Source organism: Pan paniscus, chromosome 16 (genome assembly GCF_029289425.2).
Source record: "Pan paniscus chromosome 16, NHGRI_mPanPan1-v2.0_pri, whole genome shotgun sequence".
Taxonomy (NCBI): Eukaryota; Metazoa; Chordata; class Mammalia; order Primates; family Hominidae; genus Pan; species Pan paniscus.
In genome coordinates this window covers 56,346,722-56,362,360 of record NC_073265.2, presented here as the reverse complement: position 1 = coordinate 56,362,360, position 15,639 = coordinate 56,346,722, and the positions used below count along the sequence as shown (strand labels likewise).

Below are 15,639 nucleotides of genomic sequence, written 5' to 3'. Positions count from 1 at the left end.
GATCAGTGCAATCTCTGGTTTTCCACTTTTTTTTTTCTTTCCAAATGAAAATAGAGCACAACTGTCATTTTCAATCTACTAAGTCATAAACCACAAGGCAGGCTGCAAGGACCAAATGCTCCGTTTTAGAACGAGCCCAGTGCAGAGAACAGAGCCCACACCACAAGGCAGGGAGCTGTGGTCCAGATGAGTGACATACCCTTAGTGACCTGGGTCCTGGCCTCCAACCCAGAGACCAGTCCCATGGAGCCCCTGTCCTTGAGGGCTCACTGCCTGGGACTGTGAGAAGAATAACCCAGAAACCAATGATTTCAACATATCGTGGTGTGTGTCAGACCTAGGCATGCTCAGCAGCTGGGGGGACACATTTGCAGTGGCCAGGAGGAGGGGGCATCTGAAGGCTGCTTCCTGGAGATCAAGATGGGACTACGTTTTGGAGGAAGTAAGTTGAATAGGCTTGGGACATTCCAGGCTGGTATGGGCAAAGCAAGGAGGCAAGAAATGGTTTGGCACAGGGTGGGGAGGCAAGCAAGCTTCTAGTATCATCAGAGTGGGGATTCTCAACCTTTTTGGGCAAAGCATGATCATTTTCAATTCCAGTGATTTTCACAGACCTCTCCCGTGGTGGCAGTTGTACTTGAAACCAGTCACTCCACAAATGCGTAATCCCTGCCCATTTACAGCAATAATACAACCGCACAGAGTCTGCAGCTGCCAGGTTGGAAAGCTTCTTACCGGAGCCCCCGAGGGCAAGGCCAAGTGAGAGGAGATGGAGGACACTGTGCAGACCCCAAGGGACAATGCGAGTTATCCCCGAAGCACTAGGAACCACTGGATGGAAGGGTTCTAACCAGGGAGGTGCTGAAGCAAGATCTGTCCTTTAGAAAGATCACCCTGGGCACAGCGCGGGAGGTGGTGGGGGGGTGGGGGGGAGAGGAGAGCAGATCCAGGGAGGCTGCTCGGGGAGATGACCTGGAGGCCCAGTCACCTAGGTGAGGGAGGATGACTTTCCACACCAGATGTCAGTATCACAGAAGCCTCAAGCCTCAGATAATCCTCCCTTCCAAAACCTAAAACAAACCCAAAATTCCCCACTCAATTTCAACAATAGTCAAAATCAAATGGCTCCTCCTTTCTCAGGCCATATCCCTATGGAAGGGAAGGGTGAGGCTTTGGGGTGGGTGAGGGCAACAGTATGGGGCAGGGAAGGGAAGTGGAGGGACAGAGGGAGGCCTTGTCCATGCAATAACCACAGCGACAGGCAGTGACTTAGGCTGGGCAAACCAAGTGACCGTGGCAAGGCTCAGAGAGGCGGGAAGGGCCGGGGGAGTAATTTCTCCCATCAGAAATTACTCGCAGCCGAATGACGGACTTCATCTGTCTCTGCCTGCAGGTGACCACAGACTGCATCAGGAGGGCAGGAGGGCATGGCAACAAGGCTCTCCCCTTGTCTGGCACCTCAGAAAGCAGAGCTGAGAAGTCTCACCCTGGGAAGAAGGGTGGGGTGCTTATGTGGTGGGAGTGGCGCAGCAGGTGGGAAGATTTCGAGGCTCTGAAAGGCCCACTCCCCTCCACCCAGATAAAGCTACTTCTCTCTTGGTTTCCTTGGGGCTATCACAGTCACTGTGCCTGAAATTCCCACCATTTGTCATTCCTTTGGCATCCAAGGCCCAATGACTGACTACACCAAAATCTTCAGTTAAAGCATGACTCATTAAAATCTTTTTTTTTTTTAATGCACTCAGTAAACATTTATTGAGGGCTTGACTGTTCCAGGTACTGTGCTGAGCCCTGGGTGGGAGAGAGGGTGATGACTAAGGCTTGGGAAGTCAGGGCTAGGGAAGCCGACAGAAGCCAAGTCGTGCAGACGGGGCCCTGTGAACTCAGCTAAGGAGACTGGACTCCACGTGGACTCCCTGGAAAGCTACCAGAGTTTTAAACCACTGGGGAATGATATGTTTTGATACCACCGTTCTGGGTCCCCTGGGGTAATAAATACTATGCCATTACCACCATTAACACCTTCGTGTGAATTAGGTAATCAGATAAGTGTCACCTTGCAAAAGACTGAGATGTAGGACTGATAAGTTTTGATGCCAGAGAGTGAAGCCAGGAAGAGCCCAGTGCTCAGTGGCTACCACGCGGGTAACGGAGAGCAGGGGACAGACCCCAAAGGAAGCTGTGTGTGGGGCCATCACAGCATAAGTGTCCTCCACATATGATGCACGCCTGTAAATAGTTACTGAGCTCCTTTGTTCTGGGTCCTGAGCATAGCAGAGAACAAAAGAAATGGCCCCTGACCTCAAGAGGAAGATAGACAGTGAATAATCACAGATTTAGAACTACAAGCTGGAGTAGGGTCTCGGAAGGAAAAGAACAGTCTCTATGAGAGAGTGTATTGGGGATAGAGTTAAGATGAAGGGGAGGAATTAGAAAGGGCTCTCTTAGATGACATTTAAGGGGAGACCTGACTCACATTCGCCAGCTGAAAACTATGGGGACAAGCATTCCAGGCAGAAGGAACAGCATGTGCACAGGCCCTGAGGAAAGACACGTAAGGTCAGGGTAGGCCTGAGAGGTTGAGATTTGAACCCTTGTTTGGGATTCAGACCCTCATTCTCAAGGCAGCAGGAAGCCCTGAACAATTTTCAGCAGATATGACAGATGACAGATGTACATTTCTAGAGATCATGCTGGCTGCCGGTGGAGAATGGGCCCAGTGGAGAGGAGGGTACAGGCAGGGAGACGAGGTAGGAGGGAGACGGGGCCAGAAACATCCTGATTTGGGTGAGGAAGCAGCAGTGGAGATGGGGCATTGGATGAACTTAGATATTCTGGGGGCAGAACTGACAGGGCTCGGTGATGTCCTGGATGGTGAGGGAGAAGGAGAAGAGGCTAAAATGATTGCTTCCTGAGGTCTGGATGGTGGTGCTTTTCACTGGGAAGGGGAGGCCTGGAGGAGGCTGTGCAGACGGCAGGGAGGGCCGGGGAATGAATGCAGATGAAGCCTTCCATTCAGGACATGCTCAAGCAAGACCTTCAGAGGCAGCACAGCACAGATGTCAACAATGGGCCCTGGCCTGACCTAGGGCAACAGGAGGCATTAGCAGGCCCTGCGTTGCTTCAGGCAGGTTGAAAACCCCACGGGATCTCCAGCCAGGGCATCAGGGTAAGAGACACATTCCTGTTTCTCCCTCCTGTGCCCTGTCAGAGAGAAAGGCTTTCCCTTTTCTGGAAGTGCCAAAAATGCAGCACAGGAAACTCATTCTGCTGCCAGAGTGACTAATATTTATCACTGGTATATACAGTAGCCATTCTTCAAGGCCATGAATTTCTGCCCACAGCTAGAGCCACAATTCTCTCAGCCACCCTGCCCAAGCTCAGCCCTGCCTCAGCATTCCACAGGGCTGAATAATACTCTTTGCTTCCCGTAGGGGCTCTGCTTACCCAACAGCCCGGCATCTTCTCAGCATCCTGGACTCACCGCATACAGCTCAAGGTTCAAGGTTTCCACTGTGGCCGTGGAGGTGCGCCATGATCTTGTTCCCCTACCCCTCCCTACCCATCCTGCCTGAGTCCCCACCATCAAACAGAGGCAGCTCCTCCCTCCCTGCAGAACGCAGAGGAAGGACACAGAGGGCAAGAACTTTGGAGAGCGCCTCATCCAACCTTTTTGTTTACTAAGGAGTAAACTGAGGCTCAGAGAAGTCAACTGACTTGCCTAAGGTCACACAACAGAGCTGAGACAAAAACTCCAGTCCAGGGATCTTTCTTTGGAAAGAAAGGGCCAAAGGTGGCAAGGCCTCCTGACAAACAGTGCCTCCTGTTCAGGGAGGTGAGATGGAGCCACAGGTGGCTTTGATACTGAGAGACCCCCAGGAAGCAGACAAGGAAGAGCAGAGCCACTGGGAAGACTGCAAGATCAAACTCTGAAAGAAGTCTGCACGCAGCTGCACGGTGTCTGTCCCCAGACAGCTTTCAGATGGGAAGCAGCTTTCAGTACTAAAAGGGGGAGAAGAACTGGATCCCAGGACATAGACCCCAGTTCTTAATGGAAACGGCTTCATTCCTGCAATGCAGTTTATACATTTATCTAGGCCCAGAGGTCTCTGTCAAGGGAAAAGGGTGGGCAAAGCCCACAGAGGAAGTACTTTCTTGTGTGGCAATGACCATCAGGGAAACAAGATAACACGGAGTATAGTGATCCAGTGTAAACTTGGCCATTTGTGCCAAGCCCTTTGCCAAAGTTATCCGTCTTCGGCCACCTGACGGAACAGAGGGCACTCATGGGAAAACAGCTGGAAAAAGGACACTGCCCCAAATTAGTACGAATATTTATCACTTACTGGGGGCCACGATAAAGGCCCTATGGGGCTGGAATCCTTTCCAATCTCAGGTGTTCCTGGACTCAGGGATAATGAGGGGTGACTGCAAAATGCAGAATGCCGGGGAACACAGAGGACAGCTTCAGAGGGCAGGCCCTTCCTAGAAGCTCCATCTTCTTCTAGAATCAGATACATTGATTAGGTCTCTTCCCCGATCAAACCTGCGGCTAACCATGACTTGATGTATACAGTGACACCCTATAGCTGTGATGAGAACTGGGAAGGCATTCATTCATTCAAACACTCAATGAGCACCTTGTAATACCAAGCATTGTGCGAGACGCAGGGATTACAGAAGTTGAAATATACCCACTCCTGGTGGGGAAAAGTTCTTGGTTGTCAAAAGTTGGGGGCGGAGATGGGGGGCAGACGAAAATCCTGAAATCCGATCTTATCTGTCTTCCTGCCTTTGAGCGCTGCCACAACAAAACCAGCAGAGGCAGGCACTTTTAAAAGTAGGGCCCGTTGTGCACTTTCTCAGCTACGCACCCCTTTCCTTCCTCCAGGCTTCCTGTCTCCCTTCTGTACAGTCACCACCAACTACCCTTGAACGTCAACACCTCTGGAAAAGGTGAAATAATTCTGCCACCTTCAATACGGCAAATAGCCTCTCTAATCAATCCAAGTAAGTGTTTATGGCAATCCAGCAATGAGTTTGGCACAAAGAAAGAGGTCCAGGGTGGTCACTCACGGTCATGTCAAAGCCGAAACGGTGGATCCAGAAGCACTGACAGTTGGAGGAGACCCTCCTCATTGTTGCAGCTCTGTTCCAGCTCCTTGTTGCGCTGTGTGCTTAGGAAAACCGCACAGGGGTGGGGAGTCCACACACAGGCCCACACCCCACACACATTCAGCTCCACAACCAGCAGTCACAGCTGGAAAGGGTAGCTGGGCTGAGGAAACTGCAGCCCAGGGAGGGTGAGTGGGACTCAGGGATCCTGGACTCCAGGTCAGTAGCACACACCAGCACAGCACCTACCCCAGAAGCCCTGGGCCAGACCCACCCAGCCTTAATGTCAGGGCACAGTTAGCCTGGACACAAAACCATGAATAACTCATGTTTGCATCGTGTTCTGCTGTTTTCCAAACTCTTTCTCATCCCTCACTCTCTCCTGATCATCATGCAGTCTTCAATACAGTCAAGGTGGGTCCTGCTATCCCCTTGTCGAGTGATGTGAAGTGAGTCCCAAGGAGGCCATGTGCCTTGTGTGAAACCACATGGAACAGGTTCAAGTGTGTAGCTTTTGCACGACCTTGACTACACTACCTTGACTATAACTCTTCCACTGGGGTGATGGGAGGCAGGGGGAATGAGTTAAGAAAAACAACAAAAAGAACAGTACAGCTCCATACAAAGGAAGTTGACAATCAAATTTGGGCAGATGAATGACACACAGACAAGCTGCCTTCACAGAAAAGAGCCAAATTAATGCATTCAAAAATGTGTACTGAGCACGTACTACATACCAGAGCTGGGAAGTGAGGCAACAGACCATTCATAGACAGTTAAGACTAAGGAGATGGGACCTGTTTTGGGTTTGAAAGAAGAAAGGTACAGAGGAGTCTAGGAGAGCATCCCAGGAAACGTAATGGGGAGCTAAAACATGGCAGCAGTTGTGGACAAAGCACATTGAAGAGGAGCTATGATGAGCCTCACCTGGGAGGAGCAGAGGGGCTGCACAGAGGTAAATCCAGAAAGTGGTCACTTCCAAAGAACTTTAAATACCAAGCTAAGGGACCACGTATCGTGCCTACAGAAACATGGTATATCCAGATCTTCCCAGTCCATTCAACGTCACTCCCTGCAACTGACCAGCCAGGACCACCAAGAGGTTCAGAATTCTTCCTGTTTAACAGAATTCCCCATCATACATTGGACGGTCTTGCTCCCATCTCACCCAGGACAAGTCTATACACACACGTCATCCCAGTATGGCCCTGAATTAGCACCTTGGACATACAATTCCCACAGATGAGGACAGATATGAACACTCACAAATCCACTCCACTGCTCAAAAGCATGTGGTGGAAGGCACACTTTCTAAAGGGCCGCATTTCACACATTTTAAGTGGTTTTCACACATTTCTGAGCAAGTGCATGACTGCTGTATGTGTACGAACATAACAAGTTTCAAAAGGGAAAAAACAGTGGTTAAATCTGACTCATCCTACTCTCCTGGCTTTTTTCTTTCTCTCAACACAAACTGTGCACGCGAGCATGCACACACACACCGCACACACACACACACACACACACTTTCACAGCATTTCCCCCAAGACTGATCTGAATAACATGGTGGGCCTCGAGGCAGGAAGGATTCACTGGGTCAATTATCCTCATTCTCAACAAGCTCGCCTTCCAGGTGACCCATGAAAACACAATTTAACCATGAACTTCTGGAAGGCAGGACCTGGTTCTACTCACACAGCCTTAAACAGATCAGGTGCCTCATAATCCGATTTGATGGCAGAAATAAATATCAGCGCATTCCAAGCCCTGCTTCCCACAGCTAAGGCTCTCCTAAAGACAAAGGCAAATTCAGCTGTGCCAAGTACAACTCCCAACACAAACCAGTTTGCATTCATTCTTGTTCCTTTCAGTGGCACCCATCCTTGGGTTTCATTTCAGTAAGAGTCTCAACAGCTAACAAGGCACTTTAACGTCCATCATCTCATGCAGATGCTTACACCAACTCCATAAGATAGGAGAGGCCAGAAATATCGTTCACATTCAAAGATGAGGACTCTGAATGTGAACAACCTTTAGGTCACTTTCCTAAGGTCATGTAGCTAATCAATCTTGACCTTGTCATTCCTTGCCTACGGATCTCACCTCAGTTACTGAGAGTATAACTGAAATTCCAAGATCCTCAAACCTTATTCAGCTTCTCCTAGGGATTACATAGATATTTAATTCAATTACAGCTCAGCCTGTTCCAGTGGCATCATCATCACTGTCATCATCATTGCTATACTGGCACCGACCAGGACAGGATACAAGAGCTCGACCTCAGAGAGCAGGCAGGCCTAACCACTACATGCCAGAGGGTGGGAGAGTCAGGGGGCTTGCTAAATTTGAAACCTTTTTCTGACATCCAAGTATTTAAACAGCTCATTGACTCCCATACGTAAATATTACTATAAGCTACAGTTTCATTTACCCTGTGCTGGGGCCAAGAGGGTTTGAAAGTAGAGTAAGCATAAATTAGGTACTGGAAAGTTTCTTATTTCCTGTAGTGTCAGATGTTCATAGTCAAAAAGGGAAGAAAAGAAGAAGCAGTGTCACATGGCAAGTCTCCCATCAAACACCAAACATATGTATTTGCACATAATTAGTCCCTTTCGCTAACTGCCCAAAGCGAGTAGCACAACAGGAATTGTTCTAGACACATCCACAAGGACACAACCCAGGACTTGGGCTATTTCTATTTCTAATACAAAGCCCCAGAGCCTCCTGAGCCTCACCTTAGGGTGAGACAGACAGTTTCCTGAGCACCCAAGGACAGCACAAAATGCCAGGTGGAATAGAGCTGATCCTCAGTAACCCAGAACATACCCAAAGACATAAAGGAGCCAAAACCCCCTTTTCCACTGTGACTTCCCCAATAGAAAGTGAGGAGGCTAGAAGCCAAAGCTCAACTCTGGTACGCTGCTCTGTGCCCTTGGGCAAGTCACTAGCACTCTCTGGGTCTCTGGTTCCTCATAAAGGTAGAGCCTGGATTGGAAAGTCCCATTCCTTCTTCTGCCTCAGTGTACACATAAATGACCCATTCCTTTCTTTCCTACCCAATACAAACCTATCAGAAACTAAGTCAGTGACATGGACACCATTAGAGGAATACATTTGATTTTAATATATATTAAAATCAATTTATATGTTTATCACAATATATCACAGTATATCACAATATATTAATACTGTAATTAATACATTAACACATTAATATATTAATACATGTAGCAAAAATCTACCATGTTAGCCATTTTAATGTGTATAATTTGGTGGCATTGAGTTCATTCACAATATTGTACAACCACCATAACTATTTTGTTCCAGAACACCCCTCAAGGAAACCCTGTATCCATGAAGCAGTCACTCCCCATTCCCCTCTCCTCCATCCCTGGCAACTACTAATCTGCTTTCTAACTCTGTGAATTTGCCTATGGGGATATTGCATGGGAATGGAATCATGTGATATGTGGCTTTTGATGTCTGACTTCTTCAACTCGGCACAATGTTTTCAAGATTCATCCATGTTGTGGCACATACTTCATTCCTTTTTTTTTTTTTTTTTTTTTTTTAGATGGAGTTTCGCTCTTGTTGCCCAGGCTGGAGTGCAAGGGTGCGATCTCGGCTCACTGCAACCTCCGCCTCCTGGGTTCAAGCAATTCTCCTGCCTCAGCCTCCCAAGTAGCTGGGATTACAGGCATGTAGCACCATGCCCGGCTAATTTTGTATTTTTAGTAGAGATGGGGTTTCACCATGTTGGTCAGGATGGTCTTGAACTCCTGACCTCAAATGACCCACCCACCTTGGTCTCCCAAAGTGCTGGGATTACAGGCGCAAGCCACTGCGCCCGGCCACGTACTTCATTTCTTGGCTCAAAAAATATTCCATTGTAGAGTGGAATATGCTTTTGAATTAATTGCTAAGTAAATCATTCACAGACTGTAGTACTATTATTAGCAACAATTAAATAAGATAATCTATGTAAGGTATGGGGCACGTGGTGTGCAATCAGTTAGCATTCACTTTTCATCATCAACAAAAATTCCTCATAGCACACCTCGCTGGTGGTGGTGTCATCACACCTTACTTGGGAATCAATAGGCTGGAGGTGTCATCCAGATCCCATCTTCTGAGTACATGAATCAAAACATTTCTGCACAAGTATTACATATTCCCCCAGTTCTCCAATGTGTGCGGACCTCTGGCGAGTAAACCTTCCTTATGCAGTAACCATTATAAGCTAGCAAAACACTGGAACCCTTCTTCAAGTAATCTTGCCACATGAAATTTACCAAAATAGAAAATCCTTGGGGAGGTGGTGTAATTCTCCATTTTTCAAAATGACTTACAACAGGATTCCTTTAAATGGTTTTCCCAGTAGTCTTAAAACACAATTCAATTTGCACAATCAATATTTCAACAACACACCTTCTCTATAAAATACTATGCAGCTGTCTGAGCTGGGCTCCAACTTTGGAGGACAGTGATGCTTACAAGACATGAGGAATTGATGTCTGCTTTTCCCCATAATCAGCATGCTGAATCCAGAGACAGAAGTCCTTAGTCCTTATCCCACTTTCCAGCCCTGTGACTTTGAACAAGAGCAGCTACTTCTTCTCATGTCAGTGTATTCTCAGGAATGTAGAAGTCACAGCCACTTTCTCTAAGGCTGACACATGAATCAACAGGGCAGCACCACAGAAAGGAGAATTATCATGGGTACTCACAGAGTTGATCCTCGCTCAGGACATATGCTCTGTCCACAGTTTGGGGCAAAGGTCCACATTTGTGAAGCATTTCAGAACACTGTCCCATCTCCATGGGCTGCCTGACCCTCCTCCACACTGGCCCCCTCAGGAACGGAGTCCACCCTCCCATCCATGTATGCCCTCCCACCGTCCCCAAATCCCCCAGCTGAGCAACAGTGGGCCCTCAGACCCCCGCTGGGGATGCGTAGGACCCTCTATGCCCACTTCCACCTGCCTTCCGGGGGCTGTGGAGGCCTCCACAACCAAAGCAAGCCTCCCCAAGTGTCCTGTGGACAGTTCTCTCCCAACTCCCAAAGCTTGTTTTCTTTAATTAGCTCACTGTGGCAGGAGAAAAACGCGGCCCCACCCTTGAAATAAGCAGATCTGGGCCTCAAATGTACTCTGTGGTTTGCCTCTGTGCTGCCAAGCTGTTCGCCAGGGAGTGACAGGCTACCGGGGCTGAGGAGGCAGGGGCAGTAAGAAACCCCTGCTATGTTGAGATAGGCCTTTTTCTTCCTAACATCTGACATTCATTTCTCAACCACAAGCTGGGCTGCACCCTTTCCTGAGTCCCTGAAACCTGCGATTGTGGTTCCAATTAGGGGACGATTCCAAATCCTGCTGGCTTGCTTGCTTGCTTGCTCGCTCGCTCTCTCTCTCTCTCCCTCCCTCCCTCCTTCCTTCCTTCTTTTTTAATCTGTCTTGGGTGGTGGTGGGGGGGGGCAGTTTAGGCACAAAGCCCAATCCTCTCATCTCACAGATGATGAACTGAGGCCCAAACAAAGTAACTGCTTCTTGGAGTCTCTCAGGACAGTAGTGAGCAGCATTTAAACACTGAAGACTCACCGTGTTAGCTCTTCCTAACACCAGTACTTAAGTTTATAAACGATTTCTCCATATGTCATCTCAGCTGGGTCTCATCCTCTAAGGCAGGCACACCCACGACTGCTCCATTTGACAGATGCGTAAACCAAGGCTTAGTAGGGAATGGACAGTCAAAGGTCATGTGACTGAGAGTGACAGGGTGAGAGGACCAGGATCCTTGAAGACCTTCAAACACTACAATTTTTCTTTCATTCCAGTAACTTCTAGAGCACAGCCTGAAGAACTACTTAGAAGTCTGAGGCAGAGGCTCCCTAGACTCGTACTCACAGAATCTTGGAAGTTAGACCTTGAAGGCCAGGATTCCTAGAGGATACTACTTTTGGTCCTAGCACCCACAGGAATTGTTTCTTCCTCCTCCCCTCATTCTTCACCGTCATGACCATTGCTAGCATTGATTCAGTCCCATGGACCAGACACAACGATTACTCCTCCCCCTGCTCTCATCTCACGCTCATTACCATGCTATAAGATAATTACCATTATACCCATTTTATAGATGGGTAAACCAAGGCTCCAGGAGGCTTGAACAACCTGCCCAACATCAAACAACTAGTTAAGAGATGGAGATAAGGCCGGGTGCAGTGGCTCACACCTGTAATCCCGGCACTTTGGGAGGCTGAGGCAGGCAGATAGCCTGAGCTCACAAGTTTGAGACTAGCCTGGGGCAACATAGTGAAACTCTGTTTCTACAAAAAACAACAACAAAAAACAACAACAAAAAAACACGAAAATTAGCCCAGCATAGAGATGCGTGCCTGTAGTCCCAAGCTACTCAGGAGGCTGAGGTGGGAAGATCGCTTGAGCTGAGAGGTCAAGGCTGCAGTGTGCCAATATCATACCACTGCCTTCCAGCCTGAGTGGTGGAGGAAGAACCTGTCCCCCACAAAAAAAAAAAAAAAAAAAAAAAAACACAAAAAAAGGACAGAGAGATGGAGATAAGATTTGACCCAAGAATTCAGCCTCCAAGTACCCACATTTTTAACAACTACACTGCAACCAAAAGACTGAGGACTGCCTGATGAAGAAATGACTCACCCAAGGAGACCATGCCTGAGTTAAGAGTCAAACTAGGGCCTCTCTCTCAGCTTACTGCTGGCTCATGCCTCTATACTAGGCTGCCCAAAAATTCACAAGAGTAAATGCTCAGGAGACCCCCAAAACACCTTCAACAAGAGTATGTTTGTAGCCTCTGAAATTCCTCAACTTTTATCTCTATCAACAGAGCCACCACCACCTGGAAGCTTGGAATCTTCAGAGCAAGCCCACATGCTCACTTGCCTATATGTTGCTTCTTAGCTCCGCAACCCAGGAGACAATGTGAGCAGACCAGGGATCTAGAGGCTGCACGTGCAAGACCAGCCTGAGACCTCCAGCCCCAGGATGCCAGTCAGGGTTGGCTGCATAATTTGTGGGGCCCAGTGCAAAATGAAAATATGGAACCCTTTGTGCAAAAGGCAAAAAAAAAAAAAAAAGTATCAATCATGGTACTAAAATAGAAAGCTTTTTCTCTTTCCTCCACAGTCTCTCTCTTGATGTGTCATGGTATTTTTAATTTGCTATTTAATATTATTCTAAGTAAAGCAACATTAAAATTTTAAATTACATGAATTAGCATGAATTTTACCACTCCTATTTATATTGTGTGATGCCAGTTTTAACTGCAAATATAAAAAGCCTTTAACTAGTATGTGGAATCACCAACATTACATGAATTGTATTTTAGGACTTGGATATGCATTTTGTGACGTACCAGAACCAGAGAAACATCCATAAAGCTAACTCAATCGTTTTTACTTCACTTCTCGATATGTGTCCATTCTACCATCACTCTTTATGCTGCCTGAGGAGTAAGGAAGATCTGAAAGGAAAAGGCAATATGGGTGCCCTATCTTTCCTTTTCCTTCTTCCGTCATCATTTTCAATATAAGTGGTTAGTGTCAGGGAAGTGACGTGAGTAATAAAGGATATGATGGGGTTCTTTGGTCGTTGATGTTTCTTAGAATGTCATCGCCTTCTTTCTACAACCAAGACAAGTTCCAGTTAGATGGAAAGCATCAGGACTGTCAGGGCCCCTGCTACTCAGTCGCAGATGTGACATCTCACACTCACTTTGACTCTCACTCAACTCCCCCACATTGTAGGTCCGGCAGAAGTCTGTGCTCAAATGCTACATGTGAATGGGGCAGAAGGCTCAATGGGCACATGCTGCCCACATCTCCTCTATCCATGCTCATGCTCCAAAACACTAGGTCAAAGAGAAAATTATTAAGAATTTCAAGATGGACCGGATGCAGTGGTTTACACCTGTAATCCCAGCACTTTGGGAGCCCAAGGCTGGGTCACCTGAGGTCAGGAGTTCGAGACCAGCCTTGCCAACATGGTGAAACCCCATGTCTACTAAAAGAAATATAAAAATTAGCTGGGTGTGGTGGTGGGTGCCTGTAATCCCAGCTACTCGGGAGGCTGAGGCAGGAGAATCACTTGAACCCAGCAGGCAGAGGTTACAGAGAGCCGATATTGAGCCATTGCACTCCAGCTTGGGCAACAAGAACAAAAAAAAAAGGATTTCAAGATGGTGACAGCAGAGCATTAAACCAAGCATAGGGCCCTCCTGAGCATGAACTCTATGTGACTGTACTTGTCACGTGCCCATGAAGATGGCCTTGATGACAGCCACACCTGTGTAAGGACAGGCTCAAGACACACTTCCACAGCCATCCTTCCATTTGCTGGCCAGTTCACCCAAAGCCAAATTAGGTTAGGACCCCACACTCCGAGGCCCTGGGTCTCAGATATGACGGCCAAAGGATCCAATACTGAAACACAAAAAGGATCTGGGTTTAATGCTCACCCACCTCAGGACCAGATGAGCCGGAAGACTTCACTGGCCTTCTTCAACCTTTCTAAGGCTGCCACACTGTGTGACAGCTCCTTTGTCCACCCAGTAAAGCAGGGGAGGTGAGCACGCAGCCATCTTTTGATATGCTTAACACCAAGGGGAGAGGAAGGGACCAACCAACCACTTACCAGCTCACAGCAAGGTGGTAAACACCAAGCAATGCCTTGTACATATGTTGACTCAATCTTACAATCCTAACAGACAGGTAACATTTTACTGCTGGAGAAACTGAGGCTCAGAGAAGTGGCGTGACTTACCCAAGACCTGCCCAGTCAGCTCAGCTGACTTCTCTGGACTCATCCACATCCACGGAGACCCCCTCATGCAGCCCTGCCATCCGCCCAGAGGCTGGGTTAAAACTCAAGTGCATTTAATGCAAGAAAAAAGAGTGCGACTCTGACTCCAAACGCTCTGGAACATCAAGTCAGGAGCACCCTGGAAGGGTCTGATTAAAGGGTTAAAGCAAAGGCTCCTCTGAGACACATGTTAAATGTATGTGGCCACATCTTTGCCTACATCAGTGCAGCCCCACGCATTTCCCTAAATGCCTGTAAAGCAGATCTCACATAATTATGATCTTCAGCTCGGCCCTGGCCACATTAGAAGTAATGTATATTTATGAAGTGAAAAGCTCAGGTCCTGCCTCTAACACAGTTATTTACACTCATCAGGGCCTGCTCCAGCAGGCCCTGGGTTCCATGTTATCACACCCCGTCCTGCCTGGTCACAGCCCTCTCCTCAGGGTAGCAATTTTGAGCAGAGTTTGAATAAGATTGTCTCGTGCCAAGTCTGCTTTAGAAGGCAGCCAGGTAAATGCCCTCAGCCCTGCTCAGGAGGAGCCACGGGGTGGGATGGTGGGATGAGGGGCCCAGAGCATCAGCTATTCACCCAAAAGCAGGATGAACAGGAGCAGCTGGTTCTCTGGTCCCAGAAGCTTCACCTCCCATCTTGATGCCACTTCTGGTCACAGCCCTAAGCGTAGGGGAACATCTGATGGTTGGTGGATGGCCACATCTTCTGACTCGCCGAGGCGCAGGTTGACTTCCTGGGTCCCTCACACCACAGGCCACCCCACGCAGGCCTCAGGTGGTCCCACTGCCTGCCCTGAGGACCCCTCCACAGGATTGGTGGTCAAGGGCCTGGATCACTGGAAGTGTGGGCCTGGGAAGCACCGTGGTCACACAAAAAGCCCTAAAACAGAAAATGCAATCCGGGTTCAGATTCCTTGCCTGTGTCCCCTCGGGTAAACCATGTGCCTTCTCAGAGCCTTGGCTTCCTCAGCCATCAACAGGGGGAGGCACCAAATGAGATCAACAAAGACGTCCGCACCACTTCACAGAACTCTGCAGGTGGGGGACAGTCCATCCTCTCATTGGCCCAAGAGGCTTCTTTTAGGTGCTGCCAGAGGCAAGAAGATAGGAACCACCAGCTGCCTTTGCTTCCTTCAGGTAACCGCCTCCCAACCAGTGCTACCTCGCATGCCAACACAGCGCTGCAAGTCAGCAGGCGCGCCGACCCAGTTCCTCTTTCCCTTCTTAGCAGCAGCAGCTCTCTGGACTCTGAGGCAAAGTGGGCCTCTGTCTGTCCCCTTGGGATCCAGTTTGCTCACATCCTTCCTCTTAAATGATCTGCGCCTTGGCCACTTCTTGCTAGACTCCCCACTTGACAGGGCTGCTGGGAAGACTGAGAGAGAGCAAAGTGCATAGACGACCCCAGCTTGCTACCAGTATCATCTGGTGCCAGGAGCATGACAATCACAATCCAGCCACCCTTCCTACCTCCACTGGCAAATCCTGATTATGCACCCCTGCACTGGCAGTGGAATGAGAGGCTCGTCGAGGTAGCGAGGCTGGTGTGGGCCCTGGCAGAGGTGTGGATCCTGAAGGCTTTATATTCACAAGCCCGCTAAGGTGTTCAAGGCAGTTTTTGCGTCCATCATCGCACCTGATTTGCATCAACGTAGAGGTTTTACAGATAAGAAAAGTACATCTC

At 48.4% G+C, this 15,639-nt stretch overlaps 1 protein-coding gene across 5 annotated transcripts in view; it reads right to left on the bottom strand.

Moving 5' to 3' along the window:
- SMAD3 (SMAD family member 3) overlaps positions 1-15,639 on the bottom strand; it is a 129,360-nt gene that overhangs the window by 86,095 nt on the left and 27,626 nt on the right. Inside the window, exon 1 of one of the 5 annotated variants that reach the window (XM_055098615.2) lies at positions 9,843-9,901. The exons of the other annotated variants lie outside the window; for them this stretch is intronic. Within the exon in view, the coding sequence (XP_054954590.1) occupies positions 9,843-9,901 (59 nt within the window). Of the gene's footprint in view, positions 1-9,842; positions 9,902-15,639 lie in introns of those variants that run through there. 5 annotated transcript variants of the gene reach the window in all.